Below are 17,694 nucleotides of genomic sequence, written 5' to 3'. Positions count from 1 at the left end.
TTTTTTTTTTAACGTCTCCTTTGTTTTCTTCTGTTTCTTCAAATTTATTTGGTGAGGGAACAAGTCATCTGTCCTGCAGGGCCCTCCCGGTCTGGAAGTGACTGCCTCCCACGGAATTCCTTACCGCCTCCTTGGCCCTCATAGCCTGTAAAGAGGTGGTTGGACCTCGAGTCTTTTGCAGGACTGTTTCTGAGTCCCGCCAGCACACTCCCATACCGGTGCAGGGTGGCTGCGCTCAGCTGTGCCCTCCAGAGCTGGAGACGCAGGGCAGCTGCCAGGTCCCATGGTTACGGCCTGGGAGGGGCAACTCCTTGTGGGAGGACAGTCAGACTTCCCAGGAACCTCCCCTCCTGCCTGGCCCCCCTTACCGTCCCCTCCTTGTGAGGCTGGGGAGCTGCAGGAGCTGGCTGGCCAAGGCTGAGCTGACATGTCGGGCCCCTGGTTCTGCTCAGAGGCTCCCTGGGGGCCAGTGGCAGGAGGCTGGAAGGTAGAGCTGCAGTGACAACTGCTCCCTGTTCCTTGGGGGCTCTGCAGGGGAGGGGTGGGCAAGGATCCATGCTGGGGGGATCCTGGCACTGCCTAGACCTGGACGTGCAGTGTGGCCTGGGGACCTGCCCCAGGGAGCCTTGAAGTGCTCAGAAGGGCTGGGAGCAGAGGTCAAGGAAGGGCCACCAGGCTTTGAAAAGGGACAGGTGGATTCCTTAAGCACCCAGCCCAGGGACTCACTTGGACACCACCTGCTTCCAAAATGCTTAGAACCGCCCTCTTCCACTGTCTCCTTCCTCCTCCTTTTTTTTCACTCCTCTCCCTGCTGGGGTTTGAAAGATTTCTTGATCAATCCTGCCTCTTCCTTTTCTCTCCTCTCCCCCAGTCCTGCCTTCTTCTCTCCCATCACTCCCTCCCTGACTTTTATGGTTCTTTCCCCTCAGAGATCACACTGGACAGATGGACAGCGCAGGCAGAGGGGATGGGGTGGTTTGCCAGGCTGCGCTGTTCCCACTTCCCAAGTCTCCAGGCCTGGAGAAGACAGCTCGGCCCTCAGGACGGCCAAGCCTCCCATGCCCGGGCCACCTGCCTCTCTCGGCTGGCGTCCTGGTGCGGGTGGTGAGGATGGACACAGGAAGGGACAGGAGGACATGGCAACGACAAGACACACTGGCGGTCAGGGGAGCTGGGAGCATCTGAGCAGGAACAGGGCTGTGACGGGGACTCGTCAGTGTGACCAGGCGGCTCCCTGAGTTCATCTACTTACGGAAGGAAATTTGTGGAACTCATAGACCGGCCCGGGGGGCAGCAATCACCCTTCCACCCTCTCCCACTGGACCCCCACTGCTGCATGGGGCCCAGGGAAGCAAGACCATCCAGGAATCGAACTACCCTCAGCACAGGATTAACACGGCCCCGTCCTCTGCCTGACTTTTCCAAGCAGGGGAGACAGGTGGGCCTGGGAACACAGAGGAGAGCACTGACCTTGTGCTGGGAGCTCTGGTAGGAACTAAGTTCTGAGCCCTCAGCGCCACCCCCCAATCAGGCCTTTGCTCTGCTCATGCCTTAGTCTGCTAGTGCCTCCAACTCTCCTTTTTTTTTTTTTTGTCTTTTCTAGGGCTGCACCCACAGCATATGGAGGTTCCCAGGTTAGGGGTCGAACCTGAGCTGTAGCTGCCGGCCTACACCAGAGCCACAGCAACGCGGGATCCAAGCCGACCCACTGATCGAGGCCAGGGATCAAACCTGCAACCTCATGGTTCCTAGTCGGATTCGTTAACCACTGTGCCATGATGGGAACTCCCAACTCTCCCTCTTTAATAACACTCTCCCTAGCTGTTACAAAAAGAGTAGCAAGTGTTGGTAGGGAACAGAGAACTTTTGTGTGCTGTTGGTGGGAATGTAAACTGGTACAGCCGCTGTGAAAAAAAGTATGGAGATTCCTCAGAAAAATTTAAAATAGAACTAATGTACAATTCAGTAATCCCACTTCTGGATATTTGTCCAAAGAAAGTGAAAACATTAACTTAAAAAGATACATGCAGCCCAATGTTCATAGCAGCACTATTTACAAGAGCCAGGATGTGGGAGCAAACTAAGCATCCATCAGTAGATAAATGGGCTCTTGGCCTTCTGAGAAACCTCTGTGCCATGACAGCAAAGTGCAGGAAGAAGCGAATGCGAGGCTGAAGCACAAAAGAACAAAGAGGAGGCAGAGGTCCGAGTAAACTTGTACATCTGCAGAAGCCGCAGGAGCAGAAACAAGGAAAGCCCAGAGGCTAGGGACGCTGGTACAATTTGTTGGACTGCATGCCTTCCGTCTAGAACTTGTCTCAGTGGATCCAGAACAACTTTTCACCATTCTGAGCCCCTCGGCCACTTTGAGACCCACCTTGCTCACAGCAAAATGGTCCCTTTTGGTATTTTGTCCTGGACCTGTGAAATTCTGGACTAGTTCTGTTCCCAGTTGTGGCTGAACGTAACACATTACAATAAATTACCTCCTCTCTTACCAAGAAAAAAAAAAGATAAATGGACGAAGAGATATACACATACACACACACACACACACGCACACACACACACGCACATATATATATACACGTTATATATGTATGTATACATATACATACATATAATGGAATATTATTCAGCCACAAAAAAGAAGGAAATGCTGCATTTTGCATCAACGTGGATGGATGGCCCTTTAGGGTATTATGTTTAATGAAGTAAGTCAGAGAAAACAAATACTGTATGAGGTCACTTATATGCGGACTCTAAGAAACAAAATAACCAAGCTCATAGATCCAGAAAACAGGAGAAAGAATGGTGGCTGCCAGAGATGAGGGTAAGGAGTTGGTGAAGAGTGAGAAAGTCAAAGGGTATAAACTTCCAGTTATACGACCACGCCCACACGCGTAAGGCAGAGACCGAAGAGGGACTACAGCTCCCGAGATGCCCTGCGAGCACCCCCGCCCCCTTCCCGCCCCCAATACTGGGCGGGACTACAGCTCCCAGGTGCCCCAGGCGCCATTGGCCGATGATTGGCCGCGCGGCGGGCCGGGCGTGCGCGGTGCGCGCAAGTGGCGGCCCATGGCTGCGCTCGGCGAGGTGGTGGCGCGGCGGGCGCCCGGGCTGTGGTGGCGGGCGGCACGCGGGGCGGCGCGCGGGGCCGAGGGGCTCGGGGGCCGCCATTTGGCGAGCGGCGGCGCGCAGGTGAGGGCGGCGGGCGGGCAGGGCAGGAGGCCCTGTGGCCTCGTGGACAGTGCTCTGATGTCCGGCCTCCAGGACATCACTCCCACCGTCCCCGCAGTGTCCGCGTGTAGTGACGTCACGTCCTTTGGTCCCCGCCGCGTAGCCGCCGCTCGGGGCACCGCGTGACTCTGTCACTCGCGGGGGCTGGACCCGGGCGCGCGGGCCTCGGTGACCCGCCAGTCGGAACGTGCAGAAGACTGCGGCCCCGGGTTTTCACAGTTCCCGACTCTCCAAGGGTGAGATTGGGAGGGTGAAAGAAGGGGACGCGCACCTGCCCGGCGGTTTACTACCTGTGTGACTTAAGGCCGATTTCCGCCCTCCCTCGCTGTCCGTGGGGGACTCCTAGTCCTGAAGGTGCTGGCGTCCCACAGACGCCCGGCATCCGCGGATCCCCCATCCACCAACAGCCATGGCTTGTGAAGTTTACGATCAGCAGTTGGTTGGGTCCACGTGTGAGGAGCCCACAGCTGTGGGGGCCGAATGTATATTTGTTGAAAAAAATCCCCCCTATAAGTGGATCCGCCCAGTTCAAACGTGGTCAAGGGTCGAGGGTACGGCCCCCAGGGGACTCCCCAAATTAATCTTAAAATCATGCTTTTTATTTAATCTATTTTATTTTATTTTTTTTAGGGCTGCACAAGTGGCATATGGAGGTTCCCAGGCCAGAGGTCGAATCAGCTACAGCCGCTGGCCTACACCACAGCCATAGCTATGGAGGAGCTGAGCTGCGTCTGTGACCTACACCACAGCTCAGGCAAGGAGGGATCCTTCACCCACTGAGGGAGGCCAGGGATTGAACCTGTTCGTTTCTTTTGCACCACAAAGGGATCTCCCCTCTGCCATGCTTTTTAAAAGTATAGTTTATTTACAGTGTTGTGTTGCTTTCTGGTGTACAGCAAAGTGATTCAGTTATACATACATTATATATATAAAATATATGTATGCTATTTAAGAATATTTTCCTTTATAGGTTATTACAAAATATTGAACATAGTTCCCTGTGCCATACAGTAGGACCTTGTTTATCTAATTTATATGTAGTAGAAAACCACACATTTTATCACTACCACAAATATGGACTTTTTTTCCCCTTTGTCTTTTTAGGTCCGAACCTGAGACATATGGAAGTTCCTAGACTAGGAGTGGAATTGGAGCTGCTGCCAATGCCACAGCCACAGCAACACAAGATCTGAGCTGGGTCTTCCACCTACACCACAGCTTACAGCAACGCCAGATCCCCAACCCACTTAGCGGGGCCAGGGATTGAACTTGAGGCCTCATGGACACTAGTCAGTTTTGTTACCACTGAGCCATAACAGAAACTCCACAAATATGGACTTAACTCAGAGCTGGCTTAATACCCAGGACAAGTTACAAATAACTTGAAGTGATAAAGAAGAAAAGTGAGAATATAGATGCAGAAAAAAATAAAATGAAAAATGAAAAAGAGAATGAAAATTCTTATTTCCTTTTCTCTAGGTAACTTCACTTAAACAAAAATTAATAGACTTTTTTTAGACCAGTTTTAAGTTTTCAGAAAGCCGAGCAGCAAGTGTAGAGAAGTCACACCTGTACATCCCTCCCTGCGTCTCTTCTGTGAAGCATCTCATGGAGTGTGGAGTCGCTGCATCCGATGCGCCTTTGCTTCCCAGGTCCTGGGTGCCTGGTTCTCTGTGTGCTCACCTGAGGGCCACAGGTGGTCATCCCGCACTACACAGTGATAGATGAGGGAGTGTCACAGATATTGCTCAACTGTCCTGAAACTTTCTTGTTCTAAGTGGCAGGATCTTCGGGTCTTTCTAAGCAAATCTTATGGCTGTTTACGACATGGCCCCTAAGACCAGTAAAACTGTATAGTTTAATTTTGCAGCCATCAGCACAAATGAACTGTTTGGTTTGTTAACTATGTGAGTTTTCAAAAACCCAAAAGCACAACAGCGTTATGAACCCCATAGACCCATGTTCCAGATTCAGCTGTTACTAACACTTTGCTGCACTTGATTTGCTTATCTGCCCTCTTTTCTTGTGGCTCTAAGATGTTAAAGGGAATCCATTTTCTTGTCATTTCAACCTTAAATTCTTCTGTATGTACGTCTAAGAAAATAAGGACATTTTGAACCACAGCGCATTTGTGGTGAAAGTGGCTTGACGTAGCTGGTACCAACAAAAAGGAAAATGGCAAACAGATTAGCTTGGGTTTTTCTGACAGTTGAAAAACACCTTGCATGTATGTTAGTTCACAACATAAATGGGGTGATTTTTTTAAAGGAGTACAGTGTTCAGCTTTGTAAATCCAAGAAATGGCAGTTCCCATTGTGGTTCAGCGGTAATGAATCCAACTAGTATCCATGAGGACGTGGGTTTGATCCCTGGCCTTGCTCAGTGGGTTACGGATCTAGTGTTGCCACGAGCTGTGGTGTAGGTCGCAGACGTGGCTTGGATCCTGAGTTGCTGTGGCTGTGGCATAGACTGGCAGCTACAGCTCAGATTCGAACACCAGTCTGGGAACTCCCATGTGCCGCAGTTGTGGCCCTAACCCCCCCCCCCAAAAAAAGATAAAAATCCAAGAAATGCAGATTGAGATGAGATACCTTTTTTTTTTTTAAATTGTGATATTAACAGGATGTTTGATACTTAACAAACTCTTTGATACCAGTGAAAACCATCCTGGGCAAGGGGGCCAGGTTGCACGTGGGTTGATAGGTGTTTTGGAAAATGGGCCAATAGGTGTTCCATCACTAAAATGTTTGTACTCTTTTGACTTATAACTCTTGCTTTTAAGAATCTATCTTGCAGTTCTGTGGTAGTGCAGTGGGTTAAGGATGTGGTATTGTCATTACTGTGGTGCAGGTTCAATCCCTGGCACTGGAATTTCCACATGCTGTGGGCACAGCCAAAAAAAAAAAAAAAAACAACTAAAAGAAAAATCCATCATATGGAAAAACTAGTAAACATGAATAGGTTCTTTATAGTATAATTCGGAGAGGCAAAATTGTGGAAAAACCTAAATATATGAATAGGGGAAACCTAATGGAGTATACACTCAAAATATGTAGCAGAGGCGATGTGGAGGAGGTGGGGCTGTGGTACAGAAAGAAAACCAAGAGATACCAATGAAAAACGGAAGATGGAAAAGAAAGCATGACACAGGGCCATTTCTGTGTTAGCTCCAAGATAAGAAATTAGTACCACCCATAAAACAGGGAGTAGTAGCACTGGGCAGCAGCAAGAAACAAGAATTTTCTATACTGTCTGTAGCAATTGAGTGTTTTTTTAGAACTCTGTGTGTCGATATTGGTAAAACAATTTTAAAAGATGGTTATGAAGGCTGTTGTAGCAGATAAAATTGCTTCAGGTCAAACAAAAAAAAGCCAAGATGCAAAATTATACATATAAAGTGCCGTTGTAGGTGTGCGACAAATGTAAGAATAGAAAAAGAGATGAAATACTATCGATTGTGTTCCAGTGTTGGGATTCTTTGCGAATTTCTCTGTTTTCCAATGTAAAAATTTCTTTAATATTGGAGTTCCCATAGTGGCTCAGTGGTTAACGTATCCGACTAGGAACCCTGAAGTTGCAGGTTCGATCCCTGGCCTCACTCAGTGGGTTAAGGATCCGGCATTGCAGTGAGCTGTGGTGTAGGTCACAGATGCGGCTCGGATCCCACGTTGCTGTGGCTGTGGTATAGGCCAGCAGCTGTAGCTGGGAACCTCTGTATGCCTAGGGTACAGCCCTAAAAAGACAAAAAGACCAAAAAAAAAAAAAAAAACTTTATATTATGAAAAAATAATTTCAACAAAATACTTATATGCTTGAAAATACCTGAAAAGGCCTAATTCTTTGTTGCAGATGGATTTGTCCTGTAGGCAACCCCGTGTCCTCACCTTGACCAAAGCCTTGCTGGCCCAGGGTCAGGGATGAGGTACTTTCCATGCCTCGACTCAGGGGCCCTTCTTGTCTCCCCTCCGTGCAGAGGCCGCCCACCTTCGGGTTCCTGTTGGACATCGACGGGGTGCTGGTGCGGGGCCACAGGATCATCCCAGCTGCACAGGAGGCCTTCCATAAGCTGCTGAACCCCCAAGGGCAGCTGCGGGTGCCTGTGGTGTTTGTCACAAATGCGGGGAACATCTTACAGCATGGCAAGGCCCAGGAGCTGTCCGCCCTACTGGGCTTCCAGGTAAGGAGGCAGTGGGAGACACTGGAGCCCAGGACCTGGTTCCCACGGAGCACCCCCTCCAGCACTGACTGCGTCTCCTGCCCTGGTGTGGGAGGGGGACAGTAGGGATCAGCCCTAGGGCATGGTTATCAGGGTAAATCTTCTAGTCCTGTTGGAAAAAAAGCTTGGAGTTCAAGGCCAACCTCCAGAGTCGGCCTCATGGGCAGGGCAGCGCCGTCTTTTATGTAAACATATGTGTGGAGCCCTGAAGTCCCACCCATGCACTTGGCAGTGTCCCCAACTGTCTGTATCCATTTCTTTTCTCCTGGGCCTTAGGGTCCCATGTTCCTGAATCCCCATGTGCCAGGTGGAACTCTGGAGTGACAGCTGCGTTTCTCATGAGAGGACAGCTCAGGGAGTGCTACCCCTGCCACCCACCTACAGCTCCACTGCGTCCCGGCATCCACACGTCTTTGTCAGCAGAGGATTTCATTCTTGGAAAGTGTCCTTTGGAACCAGTGCTGACTGACTGGGCGATGCTGCTTGGGATGCAGAGTAAAGGGACAGGACTGGTTCCTCCCTTGGTGTCTGGAGAGTGGGGCTGTGGTTGGAAAGGCTTTCGTAGAACTGAAAACAACAGATCTGAGCTCATGTACTAGCCCTGTGGTTCCCAAGTGGGGCTGAAAAGTGGGGGTGTTGGGAACTGAGTTTATCCCTCAATACCTATCAGCTCTGCCTCCTCCTGGGCAGGTAGGCCCTACTCCAGTTATTGCCCTCACCTGCCCTCTCTATCTCTTGGCAGGTGGAGCCTGACCAGGTGATTCTGTCCCACAGCCCTATGCGGCTCTTCTCGCAGCATCACGAGAGGCGGATGCTGGTGTCTGGGCAGGGGCCCCTGGTGGAAAATGCCCGAGCGTATCCTTGAGCTGCTTCCTGCTCTGCTGTCCTCACCTGGCAGAGGGGACTGGAGCTAGGTGTGCCAGGCTCTTGCGGGAGGGCGGGTGGCTCCCCAGGGGAGGGGGGTACCCCTGACACCTGGGGGTTTCTGAAAGCCAGCCCAGTGCCTCAGAACCTGCCAAATAGCTTACAGAGTGCACTCACGGCTATTCCCTGGAGAGTCTTGACTCACTGGATCTGAGAACTAGGCAGTTCTGTGGCTAGTTTGGGAACCACTTGCTCCCAGTGCATTTGCAGTGGGCTTACCCTGTGGATGTGTGCTCAGGAAGTGGGAATAGTCCCTGCTCCAAGGTAGCTCACCCACGCGCTGCCTCCGCAAACCTGAGCCGAGCGTTTCCTGTGATCGAGGTGCGCTCTGGGGCCAGAGAAGCTCATGGGTCCTGGTTAATCAGGGCTGGTACTTCAGGCGGCTGAAGTCACACTCAGGGACGGTAGAGGAACATTTAAGACAGCATGTGGTCAGAGACAGCAAAGGGCAGAAAGGGTCTGAGTGTCCCTGGTGCTTGGCGGGAGGCCAGTCCTGGAGCAGGACTCACTTGTGGCTTCGTGGTGGGGGGTTGCTGGGCCCCAGGAGGGGTTTACATTTTTCAGCAGAGACGTAGCTGAGGAGGCTGGAAGGAGGGGGTGAGAGGGTGCCTGGAGCAGGAGACCAGAATGGGACCATGTGGGGAGGAGGGGAGGAGAATGGCACCAGAGCATAAGTGGGTGAGCTTACTTGTGAGGCAGTGTGGTCTGTGTGGGCTTGAGGCCGATGGGAGCATCTTTCTGGGGAGTGGAGGACGGGAGCACAGCAGCAGGTGCTGGAGGTCCAGTGGGCGTGCCCTCCACAGCCTCCCGTTCTGGCTGAATCTGGTCCAGCCGTCCAGAGTTAGCTCCGGCCTGGCTTCTCTAGACCCCATTCAGCCTCCTCATCCTCCGGGGAGTCTCCTGAGCTGTCCCCAGAACACGGGTTCTCACGGTTCTGGGCCTCTTGTGTGCCTTTGCGCCCAGTGGTGCCCAGCATAGGACAGGCCCCGGGAGCGGCCCCCACCACCCGCATCCTCAGGATCCATGCTGGTCTCGCTGGGTCCTGTCTGGGGTTGGGGGTGCTGATTTGATTGGGGCTGGGTTGGTGTCCCTCAGAACTGTCTGGCTTTGCTTCCTGACCTCACTCTAGACTGGGCTTCAAGAGCCTGGTCACAGTGGACGAGCTGCGGGCAGCCTTCCCTGTGCTCGACATGGTGGATCTCCAGCGGCGGCCGAAGACCACGGTAATCTGGGCCTCCTCTTGCTGACTTTTGGCCCCTCCCACACAGAGCTGCTTCCTTGGAGGGCACGTCTGGCCCAGGCACCGGGTAGGGGAGGCACAGCTCCCAGGGCTTGCCTTTCTGTGTGGTTGGCCGTTGGCTGAGGACCCCTGCAGAGCCCTGGTGTCTCCTCCAGGTGGTAGTTCTGTGCTTTCCCAGAGTCACTTGGGAGGATCACTAATGTTTATGAAATGAATCCCTGCTCTGCTTAACCTGAAGCTTGCTACAGAGACCTGATCCGGTGGGAAACAGCTTTTTTTCATTTTTCTTTTTTTGTCTTTTTAGGGCCACACTTGCAGCATATGGAAAGTCCCAGGCTAGGGGTTGAATCAGAGCTATAGCTGCCAGCCTACACCACAGCCACAGCAATGTGGGAATGAGCTGCGTCTGTGACCTACACCACAGCTCAGGGCAACGCTGGATCCTTAACCCACTGAGCAAGGCCAGGGATTGAACCCATATCCTCATGGATACTAGTCAGATTCGTTACTGCTGAGCCACAGCGGGAACTCTGGAAATAGCTTCTTGAGAGAGGAACTGTCCATTCTGAGTATCTGTCCAGTTTCCTTGGGGGTTTGGCTCACATTTGAACCTCATCTCTCTGACCAGTGGTTGCAGGGCCTCTCATTGACTCTCTAGGGTGACTGCCCATCTCCCGATGGCCTCTCGCCTTCTTCCTCCTCCTGTGAACTCTCTGTGGATCACACTGCCTGTTTTAAGTCAGCGCTGTTAACATGTGATGAAGCGCAGTTAGAACAGAGGCGTGTGCTTCCGTTTATTTGTGTGGTTTTACCCTTCTTTCTGAGCTTTCCAGTTGAGCAGAGCCTTTGTGCTATGTACCTGGTGTGCAGAACCAGATATCACCTGAAGCAGGTCTCAGAGAAGCTCAGAGACAGTCCGCCACAGGGACGTGGCTCAGGGCAGGTCTCAGAGCTGGTTAGTGGCAGAGCCAAGACCATTGGAGCCGTTCCTGGAAGGAACAGACCCCAAGAGGATGGTTCAGTGAAGGCCCTGCCTCCTGAGTGACATCAGCCTCCTGTCCCTCCATGAGCTTGCCTGGTCCTTGGCCACCTGATTCCAGGCTACCCAGCTGTCCCCTGGCTGCCCTTCACCCATGGTGACCCCCAGCCTGGGCTAGACCAAGGGGTCTTCCATCTGTCAGGAATGCATCTCCCTCCACCCCCTGGAGACCGGGCGTGGGAGGTGACCGAGGCGCTGACGGGCTGTTCTTTGTCTCTCGCAGCCCCTTCCAAGGAACGACTTCCCTGCCATCGAAGGTAATGAGGTCCTTGTGGTGTGGGCGGGCTCTCCCCACGGCTGGTACTGCTGGGCTCTGGTCTCGGATCTGCCACTCACGACCTCTGAGATATCTAACTGCTAATCTTTCCTTCCCCGTGTCACTCACCTCGTTATTCCAGAAAAACCATGACCTAAAGGACCTAGTCCAGTGTTTCTCAGCTGTTAAACCCAGTTCTCCCCTGTGTTAGAAAAGTATTGTTACTTTACCACCCTGAAGTGAGTTCTTAGATAGTACCCAAATATTAAAAATTAGTTTACTAAATTAGGCCCTAATTGTTATAGGCAGAAGTAAAATAATTTTTTTACTAAGATAATCAGTATTTCAATATGTAATAATTACCCAAGAAGACATAATTAGCAAAATGATTATACCAAAAATAGAATCCCCATGAATGTTACAGCGACAGAAGCAGGCTCATGTATGTTTACGGGTGTGATGTGGGTGTGTTTCATCGGTGACTCAGAAATTAGGGGCAGTATTGTCACTGGTGGCATGGTTTTCCAAAGTGGGGAATAAGTCCTGGTAAAGTTTAGCAGAAGTAAAGTACAGTCTTCTCTTGACCAACACAATAGTTTTGTTTTTGGAAAAATCAGTGTTTATGAAAACTTCACTAAGAAATACTGTGTTTACGTGTAGAATGGAATTAGGGTTTAGGTTCAGTTAACTATAAGCAGATTGTTCACCTGCCTGAGTGTCAGCTGTTTATAGACACAGGGATAGTTTTGATCGTGCAGGACTGTCCTGAGCCATTTGGGTCCCCGGGCCCTGATGGTCTTGCCACTGAGTCTGTCAGTCACTGTGACAGAACCCATGTGCCAGTTTCCAGTACATCGCCCAGGCAGGGGTGGTGCTGCCTCCCTCCCCCCGGGGCCACGGCCTGGCCCAGTTCTCTGCTCTTGAGGCAGACCTTGGTAGTGGTGTTGGCTTGAGTGCTGCGTGTCCAGCAGGGATTCTGTGTTTTGTCCTATCTCATTTGTATCCTCACAGTGCTAGGTATGTGTCCTTGTCATCATGTAGTTGAAGGGCTGAGGCTGAGCGACAGTGAGAACTGGCCCACAGTCATGAGGGATGTGGACAGAATCAGGTTGGGAGCTCAGCCTGTGACGTGTGTCCAAGCTGGGTGGCCCCTGGGGTTGGGGGACGTGGCTGAGGAGGGTAAGAACCTGCAGGGCGAGGCAGTGGGCAGAGCATTGGTCAGCATGGGCTGCCACTCCTCTGCTCCTCATCCTCGGGACTTTGCCCGCTGCCCGGGGATCTGTGCACTTGCCAGGCCAGTGCACCAAGGGAAGTGTGTGTGGCTGGGGCACTGAGGGCCCCCGGAGGCCTTCCTGCACCCGCACAACCTGGGCCCTCCCTCACTTGTGCTCTGCAGGGGTGCTCCTCCTTGGGGAGCCAGTGCGTTGGGAGACCAGCCTGCAGCTGATCATGGACGTCCTCCTGAGTGACGGGAACCCTGGCACGGGTCTGGCAACGGCCCCCTACCCCCACCTCCCTGTCCTGGCCAGCAACACGGACCTCCTCTGGATGGCCGAGGCCAAGATGCCTAGGTGAGGACACAGGGTCCCTGGCCTTGGCCCTGGGGGCCACCTCCAGCTGCCACCGGGGCAGTTCTGCTGACGGCTCCTCACGCCATCCTGGTGCCCTGGAGTTGCCATGGTAACTTGCCCCCGGGAGGGGTCTCCAGGGTCACTTCGCACACTGATTAATAAACGAAAAGTGTGGGTTGCTGAACACAGAAGACTCACAGAGATGGTCTTTATTAAACCCCGGCCTTTCCCTCTGGAGTCCTGACCGATGTGTTCTTTTTGGCTAATGGCACCCAAGGGACGGTCAGTTCTGTCATGACCTGCCCTTCCCTCCCTGCTCCCTGCCTGCACCCTGTGGCACTGGTTCTTTCACTTCTTGTTTCCTTCTGCCCTGAGACGTGGGGGAGGGCAAAGCAGGAATGATTCTGAGGCCCCTGAACCAGTCACTTCCTCAAAAGGCCTGGAGCATTGAGCTGGTCCCCACCTCATCCCATCCTCCCCAGGGCTGAGCACAGCCCAGGCCCTGTTTTGCTGGCCAGTGGGTTGCTTTCCTGGAAGGGCAGCTGCTGGTGCTGTTTGGCTGCTTTTGTCTGCAAGGCAAAGTCTGGAGTTTTCTGCTCCTGCCCTGCCTCCCAGTGGGCTGTGCGATGAGTCGGCTGCCAGGGTGCCAGGGCCCAATACTGCCTTGGGTCACATGGCTCAGCAGCCTGGGGGGCAGGCACCACCGAGCTCTCTCTCCTGACTTGACTTTTTTTTTTTGTCTTTTTAGGGCTGCATCGACAGCATATGGAAGTTATATAACCCCAGGCTAGGAGTTGAATCAGAGCTGCAGCTGCCAGCCTATGCCACAGCCACAGAAATGCCAGATCCAAGCCATGTCTGCGACCTACACCACAGCTCACGGCCATGCGAGATTCTTAACCCACTGAGCAAGGCCAGGGATCGAACCCGCAGCCTCATGGTTCCTAGTTGGATTCGTTAACCACTGCGCCACGACGGGAACTCCTCTTCTGACTTTTGAAGTGCATTTCTGCAGCTTGAGGTCAGGTGTTTCCTAGAATATTCTTCCTAGAGTTCAGGTTTGCTGACATTAGGTGAAGGGGGTTTGATTTGTAGGCTGTGGACTGAATAGCAAGAGGAAAATTACCATTTATAAACCACATTTGAGATTAATTTTTTATTCAGTAATTAAAAAATTGAAAATAGAATTCAGTATATAAATAAGTGACATTGGAATATAACCTCAAGATACTGAACAGTATCAGTTAGGATTTGGTTTAGCAGCAAGGGATGAAAACCCAAAACAAGAGTCTTGACTGAGATGGCAGTCTCTTTCTCAAGTAAAAAAGTCCACCTGTCAGGCATCTCAGCCCTTCACTACCTAATCCACAAGGGCTGCCTGAACTCCAGCCTTCATATCAGCATTCCAGGCAGCAGGAGGGAGTAAGGGAGGATGGATAAGATAAGATATCCCCAGTGTGGAGGATATTTCCTAGGAGCTTAGCCTAGCACTTGGATTTCATAGCTTAGCTGCTGTGGGGCTGCTTTCTTATACCCAGTGGGTTGGCAATAGGCTCAGTGAAGATTGACACCAAGGCAGGAGGGGATGTCACCAGTAGTCTGCCTGGATCCAAGGCAGAATTTGAGCTTAGGTCTCTAGGGTCTGGCTGCCCAGGTGGTCATCCTAGCTTCACGCCTTGGGCAGGTCACTCAGCCTCACCCGTAAAGTGGAGATGATGAGAGCTCCCATAGCGTTTTCTTTTCTTTTCTTTTTCTGCATTTCAGGCCCACACCCGCAGCATATGGAGGTTCCCAGGCTAGGGGTCGAATCAGAGCTACGGCTGCCAGCCTACGCCACAGCCACAGCAATGCAGGATCCAGGCCGCATCTGCGACCTACACCACAGCTCATGGCAACACTGGATCCTTAACCCACTGATCGAGGCCAGGGATCAAACCTACAACCTCATAGTTCCTAGTTGGATTCATTTTCGCTGCTCTAGGACAGGGAAATCCTCCCATAGGGTTTTCTAAAGATTAAACATGACCTGCCATCTCCAGGGCTGGGACAGTGCTCGATAGACGTTATCAGGTAGTTGCAGGTCATAGATGCAGCTAATAAATGTACTTCTTACCAGAACTAAGTCACGTTGCTCTGTCACTGCCAGACCCCCAGTGAAAGACACTGTCAGAGCAGGCGGGGCCTGGGGAGGGGACCAAGTGGCTGGCTGTTTCTCTGGCAGGTTTGGCCATGGCACCTTTCTGCTGTGCCTAGAGGCCATCTACCGGAAGTTGACTGGCAATGAGCTGCGATATGAAGGGCTGATGGGCAAACCCAGCCTCCTCACCTACCAGTACGCGGAGGGCTTGCTCCGGCGGCAGGCGGAGCGGCGGGGCTGGGCAGCCCCCATCCGGAATCTCTACGCAGTGGGGTAAGCCCTGCGCCCCCTAACCCCCCACAACGTGCCCTCCCTCCTCCCTGCATCTCTGCCCCTCTGCCCGCCTGGTCCCCTGCACTGAACCGGGTTTTCTCTTCCTCAGTGACAACCCCATGTCTGACATCTACGGGGCCAACCTGTTCCACCAGTACCTGCAGACGGCGAGGTGGGAGGGGGCGGAGGAGGGGGCCGGGAGCCCCTGGAAACAGCAGCCCTCAACTGCTCGGAGCTGCACCTCCATCCTGGTGTGCACGGGGGTGTACAGCCCCAAGGCTCCGGAGTCCCCAGGGCCTGCCCCGGGTGGGGGGGCGCCTCCCTTCCACGGGCACCGGGACTTTGGCTTCAGCCCCGGCCTCCTGGAGGCAGCCCATGTGGTGAGCGACGTGCACGAGGCTGTGCAGCTAGTCCTCCGTAAGGAGGGCTGGGCTCTGTAGGGCGGCCCTGGGGGTGGGGGCCACTGGCTGCTGCCTCCCAGAGCTCCTGCTGTCCCCAGGGGTGTTGACACTGCGGCTTGCAGGGACACGCTGGCTCTCTTGCTCAGTGGGGGCCACAGGCTTGTACCCTGGGTAGCCCTTTGGGTGGAAGCATCAGATTTTCTGGGCCCATTCCTGTCTACCTGTCCTGGCAGCCTGACCCCAGGTTTGTCATCATCCCTCAAGTGGTAACTTCTGCAGAAGGAGTGGCGGTATGGCCTCTGCCCGGTGCCAGCATGGAGTGTAACTAACACCCCAACACTACTTTGTTTGGTATTTTATCTTGTCGCCCAGATATTTCAGACTTATTTTTTTAAGATAATCATAATAAATATTCGTTTTGCTGTCTCTTACGAAGCTCTGTCTGGAATATACTGGAACGTCTGATGGGGGAAGGATTGTGAGTGAGGGGTGTGGGTGACCTGGAGGTGAAGGGATTGTGGGCATTTCACTCCTGTAAGCCACTGACCCCTGCTCACCTGACTGAGCGGTGAGGCCGCATCTGTGTAAAAAGGAGTTTAGTTCAGGCGTTACCATCGACTCATCAGCTCCCCTGCTGTAGAGAGAAAGTGAGAACTTTTCCTGCCTTGACTCTAGAAAGTACAAGCTTTCATATTCCTCTCTCTAGCAGTCACCCCATGCCACGCTTCCACAGCCTGTCCCCGTGACCCTGGCATGTGCCATGTCTCCATCTCACTCCAGCTGACACAAGCTGGTTACTCCCTCACTTATTTATTTATTTACTTTTTACTATTTGTTTATTTATTTTTATTTTGGTCTTTTTGCTATTTCTTTGGGCCGCTTCCGCGACATACGGAGGTTCCCAGGCTAGGGGTCTAATCGGAGCTGTAGCTGCCAGCCTACGCCAGAGCCACAGCAACGCGGGATCCAAGCCGCGTCTGCGACCTAAGGATCACAGCAACGCCGGATCGTTAATCCACTGAGCAAGGGCAGGGACCGAACCTGCAACCTCATGGTTCCTAGTTGGATTCATTAACCACTGCGCCACGACGGGAACTCCCTATTTATTTATTTTTACTCCCTCCCTTATTATTATTTTTTTGGCTGTGCCTCTGGCATGTGGAAGTTCCTGGATCAGGAATGGAATCTGTGCTATGGGAGTGACAATGCCAGATCCTTAACCCGTTGTGCCACCAGGGAGCTCCCCCTTCTTAAAATACTTCTTCCTGGGCTGCACCTGACCGCTTGTGGGTACCTCTGTCTGGACTGGGGAGGAGGCGGAAAGGAGGTGAAGCGTGCTCACTCCCTGGGCACCAGAGCGTGACCACGTCCACACCGGATGCAGCAGGCCCTGCACCCCAGCACCCCCCTCCAGACAACAGCCACTCCCCTCCAGGTCCAGCCCAGCCTTCCCTGCAGAGCAACCCAGGACAGGACCCTTCTGGCCTGTGACACCCCCGCTGCCTCCCCGCTGGTCTCCGCTACAGGCAAGAGGCAGGTCGTAGGTTTGACCTGCTCTCTCATGGAGCCCCATGATTCTCCCTGAAACATAGGGCCCCCCCATCTCCTCCACCGTCTCACACCGGCCTCACCTCGGTCCCCCCGACCTGCCTCCGGGCCTCTGTGTGTGTGGTTCCCTTACCTCTGTCTGCTTGGCTCTGGGGATGTCACCTCAACCTCCTAGAAATAGCTCTTCATCTGCCTCTCCTGTGGAGTTGTGCCCATGGCCCTCCTCTCCCCATGACCTTATTCCACGTCTTATACTGAAATTCAAGCTCCGTGGACTGTCCACATCGGCTCCCTTGGGGGTCCTGGCACTTGGCAGGAGGTGGGTCCTGGAGGTTCTCCCACAGGGCCCCACAGGCAAACGTGGCTTCTCCTTTCTGTCACTTGGGGGAGGGTGGGCTGGGCCCCAGCTCCTTCCTCACTCAGCTACGTTCCCCCCCCCCCCCGCCATTTTCTTGTCTGTGGACTAGTGTTGGCAATGAGGATGTCACGAAGGAGATATTTTAGGTAAGGCTTTGTGTCACTTAGGATTTTGTTCCACGGCTTGCTGCAGACGCCTGATGCAGTGTCTTGAATGCTTTCTAAGCATTGGGACATTTGGGGCAGGCTTCTGGGGCATCCCAAGGCCTGCTTGCCCACCGTCCCAGGGTGCGGGCCTGTCCACTGCAGCTTGGCCCCTGTATCTCCTCCACGTTCCGTGGAGAGGGGAGGAGGGGCGAAGACTCCCTTTAAAGAAGGCCCTTCCAGTCCACCTGGCTGGGCACTTCAGTCCAGCTGACCGAAGCTGGGTCACAGCGGGGAGGGGGCAAAAAACCTGAGCCTGTTCATGAGGAAGGAGAGCAGGACGTGGTC

General features: G+C 53.0%; 1 protein-coding gene across 1 annotated transcript; it reads left to right on the top strand.

The window, feature by feature from the left end:
- Positions 1-3,078: 3,078 nt before the first annotated feature.
- HDHD5 (haloacid dehalogenase like hydrolase domain containing 5) lies at positions 3,079-15,728 on the top strand. The gene is made up of 8 exons (XM_047787919.1): positions 3,079-3,201; positions 7,214-7,417; positions 8,199-8,311; positions 9,510-9,603; positions 10,883-10,916; positions 12,312-12,486; positions 14,708-14,896; positions 15,006-15,728. The coding sequence occupies exons 1-8, from the start codon at positions 3,079-3,081 to the stop codon at positions 15,334-15,336; spliced, it is 1,263 nt and encodes a 420-aa protein (XP_047643875.1). The 3' UTR covers positions 15,337-15,728.
- Positions 15,729-17,694: the final 1,966 nt, after the last annotated feature.

Source organism: Phacochoerus africanus, chromosome 7 (genome assembly GCF_016906955.1).
Source record: "Phacochoerus africanus isolate WHEZ1 chromosome 7, ROS_Pafr_v1, whole genome shotgun sequence".
Classification (NCBI taxonomy): domain Eukaryota; kingdom Metazoa; phylum Chordata; class Mammalia; order Artiodactyla; family Suidae; genus Phacochoerus; species Phacochoerus africanus.
Note: the sequence above shows the minus strand (reverse complement) of the source record. Positions and strands in the feature narration are given on the sequence as shown.